Raw genomic sequence first — 7,549 nt, 5'->3', positions numbered from 1 at the left:
AAATAGCAGACATAAGCTCGCAGCGCGGCACCGAGTGCCGCGCTGCGAGCTTGTAGATCTGCTATTTTTGAAGAATCGTGAAAATTAGAATTTTGACCCGAAGTGTCTTTTGAATCCTTCGAAGTTTTTTTTTTGAAAAACCCTATGTTTCTATGTCAGCAATCTGGCCAGCCATCATCAAAGAAAAGGTCCTTTTCACTTAAATGGAGCTCAGTTAGTCTGTTCTTGAGAGACTACTATGTCGGTGGTTCTCAAACCATTTCATGTAAAGGACCCCCAAAATGATATGCATTTGGCCACGGACCCGCATCTCAAAATATTTAGTTCCAGGGACCACCCCGAAGCAAAATTTGAGTTACAAACGTTCGCTTTGAAAATACATATACCGGTAGTCAAAGATTTGCACACATTTTCACGACTTTTTCAAAAATAGCAGATCTACAAGCTTGCAGCGCTGTGAGCTTGTATATCTGCTATTTTTCAATAGTTAAGGCATTCAATAATTCTAGGCCTAAATGGGTTAAAGGGATGCTTGCTGTCCCCGAGTGCTGATCTAGGACCAGCCTTGGCATAGGAAGGATTAGAGTAGTAGCTGGGGCCCCAGATGTGTCACAGGATCATTTAATTTCTGATGGCTCCATTTGTGGTTTAAAATGAAAGAATATATGTAAATGAGCTTGGGTGGAAAAACTGTTTGTATTTTGGACGTAAGGCTGAAACCGTTAATAACCCCCCCATCTTAACTGTCCAAAGACTGTGTAAATTCTGTTTTGGGGTGTTTTTGCTAAGCAAGCAGTCAAAGGTTTAGATGTAAATGAATATGTTAGATGTGATCCAGGTCCAGTCAACGTTATTTTCCATACTGTTCTGTCGTTCAACAAACAGGATTCATTAGCAACAACCACTGTTCTTTTTCTTCCTCGTTCCATTTGAATCACATTTTGTTTTATATGCCAATCCCACTGAAGCAACATTTGTTCTCCTTTTGACACCGACTGTGTGTGCAGTTTTCTCTGGTGTTTTATTACATCCTGTCTCTGTAACCCTGAGCACCACCAAGTGGTCTTTTTTATGACAACACAAGTGGTAAAAGGTGTTTAATTTATATATTAATTTATGTTTTTTTGTTTTGTTTTCGATGGATCATTTTTTGAACGGTTGGAGACGTCCTTCTGTGTCTCCCGTGGGCTTGTCTTCATTGTTTTAACAGTATACTTGCCCAAGAAATCATTTGCTTATCCTAAGGGTAATACTATTGTCTTACTGTATATCTGAACTGAAAGTGGTCAAGGCTGCTAGTAATGTGTTGTGCCTGCTGTCTTTTCCCCAACACTAAAACTCTTCAGGTGTAACTAGTAAACAGTCTTTTGTTTTGGGCTTAGTAACTATCTAGTAACTTGTGTTTCGGGCTCTAGTATATAATCTCTTCTGTTTCTTGGTTTGGTCTCTAAATCTATTCTTTTTATATATTTAAAATGTGTTTGTTTTTTGTGGGCCATGTGTGAAGAAACTGTGGTCTGTTTTCTTGTGCCTGTGGGGGGGGGGGGGGGTTAACTTTGTCATTAATTTTATTTTTCTTGTGACCTGTATTGACTACTGTGCTGAGTTTAGGCTCAATCTAATGCTGCCTGTTCATAGCTAGTCAGCATGAACGCTACCTAATGTGCCGAGTGTACTTTGATTTCTACATGGCACTCTATCAATCAGGGTTTCTTAAATCATATTAAAATGTCTGAAATTTGAGTATTCTATACTAAATAAAGTTATAAGGCAATCTTTCATGCACATCATTTTCCCATTTATTTATTTTGACAAAATATTCATTATTTTGAGACCATGACTAACTGTTGACTGATAGATAGAATGCACCTATTGCACAGTAAACTCCTTACTTCAGTGTTAATTGAACTCCAGAGAGTGTAGAACCTTCCATTTGTACACTTTGGAGTTAAATTACTGTGCAATACGTTACCATACATTGAACATTGATGAAAGACATGTTTTTGTAAACATTCAAAACGTAAGAGTTTTAATTGTTTAACTATCTTTAATTCTGTCACTTTGTTATCTCATTTTAAGTTTAACCAACCCACTAGAGCCCTCCTACAGTCTCTTCTACACTTAGGTTTCATACTGTCTGCACTCAGCATTCCTACTGTCTGGCCATTATACACTCAGCTTTCGTACAGTCTGTCTCTCATCTACACTTAGGTTTCATACTGTTTGCACTCAGCTTTCCTACTGCTCTACAGTGTGTCTCTCAGCATTCCTACTGTCTGGCCCTTATACACTCAGCTTTCCTATTACCTGTCTCTCCTACACTCTTCATCTCAGCATTCTAATGTCTGTCTGTCTCTCCTACACCACCTCTCTAAGCTTCCCTACTGATAGAATAAGTGAAGAGGGAGTGAAAGGGAAAGTGAGGGTGAGTCTACGAGGTTGAGTTCCAGTTGAGGCAGTCATGTGTATGATTCAATTAGCAGCATGAACACATGTCTTATATAACACACATTATACAGACTCTCAGCTAGTCTCCTATCTGTAAAATAATAGTAAATTCACTCTGAGATACAGAGGAGGGGGAAGGGGGGACTGACATGCTGTCATGGCTTTTGAATGAATGCAGGATGAACAGACTTATCCTTGAGGTCCCTCTCCCTACATGTCTGTTACTGGGCTAAGGACACTGTCTCCTTATTCATTTATTTTTTAGCCCCCTAGGTGTGTGTGTGTCTGTGTAGTTATATCTGTGAAGGAAAGATATAGAGAAATGTATTTGAGAGAGTGACAGGTTAAGTCACAGAAAAGAAGTAAAAGAAACTGACAGAAATAGAGATCCCTTGAGGCTTAACCCCCCCCCCCCTTTCTGTCTTACACAGTCTTGCTCTCTCTCTCCTCTCTCTCTCCCTCTCCCTCCAACCTGGAAAAGCTGAAAGGAAAGGTCCACTGGCAAAAAACATCGCTCTCTAGTGCCAAGGCAAAGAAAAGGAAAGAATAAACGTCAGAAGAACGTCTGAACAATGTTATTTTTGCCAGAATGAAAGGGGTACATACAGTAAATGCTGTTTTAGTTGCACATTACTGTCATGAAGACAAAGCGTGGAATTTACAACTGAATGGAGTGAGGAGAGGAGAGGAGAGACAAAGATCATCATGGAAATGTGAGTATTGACCAGTGTTGTTGTTTTTTTTTTTTTTGTGTGTGATGAAGACGATTATGCTGATGTAGAATGTTAAATATGAAGTGTATACTGTACATGTGTTAAAATACAATGGCATATCCCTAACAATAAGATGTGTTTAAACATATAGTCAGTCAAATAAATTGAGCAACACTGAAGCTATCTTAGGCTTTCTTCCTTCCGTACATTCTTTCTAGAAACCATATTCCTTTTCTTCTGTTTTCTTTTCTGTTTTCTCCTGTCTAAATCATTTCAGTTTTTAGTTTCTTCCTGTACCCTACACTTTGTTTATCTCTCTCCACTTCTCTCTCTTTCTCCATGCAGGTAACGTAAAGCCTGATTTATACTTAGTTGCATGCTGATGTTGCATCCCAACAATATCAGATCTACAAGCTGGGAGATCGGCTATTTTCGATACGCAACATGATGTGCAACTGAGTATAAATTAGGCATAGTGCACCCTGCATTAGACTCACTCACTCTCATTCTCTATACCAGTGGGTTTTGTTATTTTTTATTTGCAGGAACTCCTGTTTGATATAATGGAAAGGTTCCATTTGTACCCTCAGAGTTACAGATCTGTGAGAGTCCATTTGGTTCATAAATATAAATAATTTAGCTGAGGGCACCCTGGAACCCTCTCAAGAACCCCTGGTGGTTCGCAAACCCCACATTGAAAATCATTGCTCTAGTCTACGCAGACACACACAACCTGGACATATCATACTGTTATGTGATATAAGGCCTGACATTTGCAAATATATCAGGATTTAAGAATACAAGTACTTAGTAACGCAATACTCATGAACGCTTCACCAACAGGAAACCTAAATATGGACGTGAAGGTGGTTTCACAAGAAATGGCATCGCTTAGCAACATGCTGGCAGCTTACACCTTTATGGCAGGTCAGTCCTCGTGGGTGCATGCGTGCGTGTGTGCGTGCGTGCGTGCGTGCGTGCGTGCGTGCGTGCGTGCGTGCGTGCGTGCGTGTGTGTGTGTGTGTATGTGTGTGCATGCGCACTGTGGTGAGGAGAATGTACTATAGGCCTATAGACCACCCAAAGAGTTGAGGATTACTACACCAGAAATGAATCAATATTTCAATGAATTGTCAGCCATCCCGAGACATGTCATAACAAGAAGACATGTGAAATTGTGAATATCTGATCTTGGGGTTTGGTGGTGGTTGGATGGATGTTGACCAGTGCTGTCTGTCTGTCTGTCTGTCTGTCTGTCTGTCTGTCTGTCTCTCCCCCTCTCAGAACATCCCGAGAGGACAGCTTTGGTGTTTCTAGGTGGGGTGTGTGCTGGCCTTCTTGTCACCCTCTGTTCCATTGTCTTCCAAATACACTGTCGTGCTGACTTCCATCGTGGAGACCATCTCCATGGTGATGTTGGCAGCCATCACCACGTTGACAGGCACTGTAGTCGTCAACGTCGATCATGTCTCCGGCATGACTCTGGTAAAAGAAACCAGGATGACACAGTGGCAGTAGCCACTGGAGAGCACAGCCAATCAGACGGCTGGGATGATATGACATCACAGCTGACTGCACAACGACAGAGACATTTTGAGAGAGATCTGCGGCACGCCGAGGGTAAAACACATGCACACACGCACGCACGCACACACACACACACACACACACACACACACACACACACACACACACACACACACACACACACACACACACACACCCGCCTGGCCCTCAGTCTGTATATGTGCATCTGTTCATGAATATTTGTTTAACTTTTATTTAGTAGCTACTTTGGTGGCAAGCATGGTGGGAGGAATTAATTGTCATAATGACTAAATTGGGAGAAAAAAGGGAGTACAAATAATTGGCTACTCTAAATCAAATTAAAAAATATAATTTGTGTAAGTATAATTATTCTTTTTAAAAGTTCATTTGTTTTTAGTTGTTTTAGTTTGACATTTTAGATTTCAATTTCAGTTTAGTTATACACTTTTTTACATTTAGTTTGACAGTTTTTACTGTTTTAATTTTTATTATCTAGAAATTACTTATGTTTTAGTTCAGTAATTGAGGTTTTATCAAATTTCAGTTGTTTACCATAAGCATCACTCGGGTAGGATTAAATATGTTTTTCCCCCTATTATATATATATACACAAACACCATGTCATGTACCGGTATTTAGTCTTGTACACAGTATGGGTCCATTGGGTCATAAATGATTTTATGTTATTGAAAGATGGTTGGATTTCTCCTCTGAAAGGGGGTGTGTGTTCTTTGCAGCAGCCTATACCAGTTATGGATTTCCACAACTAGGACAAATGAATGATATATAGCACACATGTTCCCCATAACTAATAACAACTCGACTAATAATGATAATTAAAATAAAATACAAAAAGAACCATTCATGCGTTAACCTCCTAGACAGTTGTTCTCTGAATGTAATCCATTATGTTAAGTAGTGTTGGATAGTCCTTGTCCATGATTGGCACATAACTTAAATGATTGTTTTTCAAAGTGCTTTGATTGATAGCATATTAATAATGGTGACATCGCATGTGACAACACAGTGATGTCAGATACTCAAAGCAGGGATCTCCATATATGGGCAATTGGGCATAAACAGGTGACATCACAGTGGTGTGGCTGGTTCAGACAGGGAACTCCATGTATGGGCATAAAAGGGATTGTATGTTGTGATGTCATGGATGCCCATATGGAGATCCCTGATGTCATCAATATTAAGCCCATATCTAACAGGACCTCATATCCATATATGGGGAACTGGTCCGATATACATCACTGGCCAGACGGCCAAGACATGGCGCGACCTCACCCTTTAGGCGTCTTACTAGTATCAATACTGTGTGTATATGCAATGCATTCAATTGTTTTATAGTCTACTCATATTCGTATGTTTCATTTAACAATACTTTTTTCCACAAAATAGCTTTCATGTTTGCTGTTTTGTTTTTATGATTTGTGTGTGTGTGTGTGTGTGTGTGTGTGTGTGTGTGTGTGTGTGTGTGTGTGTGTGTGTGTGTGTGTGTGTGTGCGTGTGCGTGTGCGTGTGCGCGTGCGTGTGCGCGTGCGTGCAGAGCTGGAGCGCACCCAACGGCTGGAAGAGAGGGAGAGGATTCTCCGTGAGATCTGGATGAACGGACAGTCAGATATCAGTACTGTTGCACGCAACCTGAACACATACTACTGATGAATGATACAGCAAACATGTGTGAGGGCATAACACCACGTTCCCCATAACTATAACAACTGGACTAAATGATAATAACCCAGATTTTCATGAATAAAAATAAATATAGTTATTTGTATTTTTCTATTAATACTTTTTAATGCTTTTCAATTTTGGACATACTTGAAGAACTAATGAACAGGCGTACATAAACCTTTTGGACAGAACATCATCACAAGTAATGCAAAGATTTTTCTAATTAATAAAAGAAAGATCTAAGAAATTCCATAATTTAGAAAACAATTTTTTAAGAAGTTGTGAGAATAGACGATCTAGAAGCTTCGTGCCGTGTTGTGAGCTTCTAGATCTGCTGTTTTCACTGGTTTGGGTCCCGGGCAAAGGTCTAATTTATCTTTTGGGTCTTGAGCTAAAAGGTTTGGGAACCACTGCTCTACATTATCGTGCATGCATCAAGATTTATGTAAATGAAACTACTTGTTCCTCCTACAGTTGTAGTCTTGAGCACAATCCATGTTGTATGTGTGTGTACAATTCATCTGAAAAGGTTTTTTGTGTTTTATTTTCTAACCCACATGTAAATGATATTGAATATGGAAGAGAAATTACATTTTATGAGGATAATTTGCCACATATAATGTCACAATGTTTGTGTATGTTAAATCAGTGGCTTGTCATTGCGACCGTAGGTCGCAGTTAACGATGAAAACCGGATCCGTATCTCTGTCACGCCTGAAACTGTGGTTCCCCTGACACATCACTGTGACATCACAGGCTATGGGTTTGCTGCTCTGACATCACGCTCTGGCTTCACTGTGATGTCACACTAACAAAATCCCTTTTATGCCCATATATGGAGTTCCCGGATGTCATCAATATTAAGCGTATATCTAACATATGGGAATGCCCATATATGGAGGCCACATCGGCCACATACCACACTAACAGAATCCATGGCCAAGACAGATGGCCAAGACAGCCCATATCTTTGTGGCTGGTTCTACAGACAGGGATCTCCATATGGGCATAAAAGGGTATGATGTCAGATATCATAGACATCATAGGACTTTCACATACTGTAACGAATAACTGAGTAAACATGTTTGGGCTCTCACAGCATATCTGCATACAGTACATGGATCTCCATACATGGGTACCAGGGGTCTCCATATAAG

At 40.0% G+C, this 7,549-nt stretch overlaps 1 protein-coding gene across 1 annotated transcript; it reads left to right on the top strand.

Moving 5' to 3' along the window:
* Positions 1–4,015: 4,015 nt before the first annotated feature.
* LOC308288577 (protein eva-1 homolog A-like) lies at positions 4,016–6,377 on the top strand (the record flags this gene model as incomplete). Its single annotated transcript, XM_080730048.1, has 3 exons — positions 4,016–4,088; positions 4,446–4,781; positions 6,265–6,377. 3 exons carry the CDS (start codon positions 4,016–4,018, stop codon positions 6,375–6,377), a joined length of 522 nt encoding a protein of 173 aa, XP_080586174.1.
* Positions 6,378–7,549: the final 1,172 nt, after the last annotated feature.

This window comes from Nannobrachium achirus (genome assembly GCF_963921795.1).
Source record: "Nannobrachium achirus genome assembly, chromosome: 7".
In the NCBI taxonomy this organism is placed as follows: domain Eukaryota; kingdom Metazoa; phylum Chordata; class Actinopteri; order Myctophiformes; family Myctophidae; genus Nannobrachium; species Nannobrachium achirus.
The sequence above is the reverse complement of the archived record's forward strand: the minus strand, read 5'-3'. Positions and strand labels throughout refer to the sequence as shown.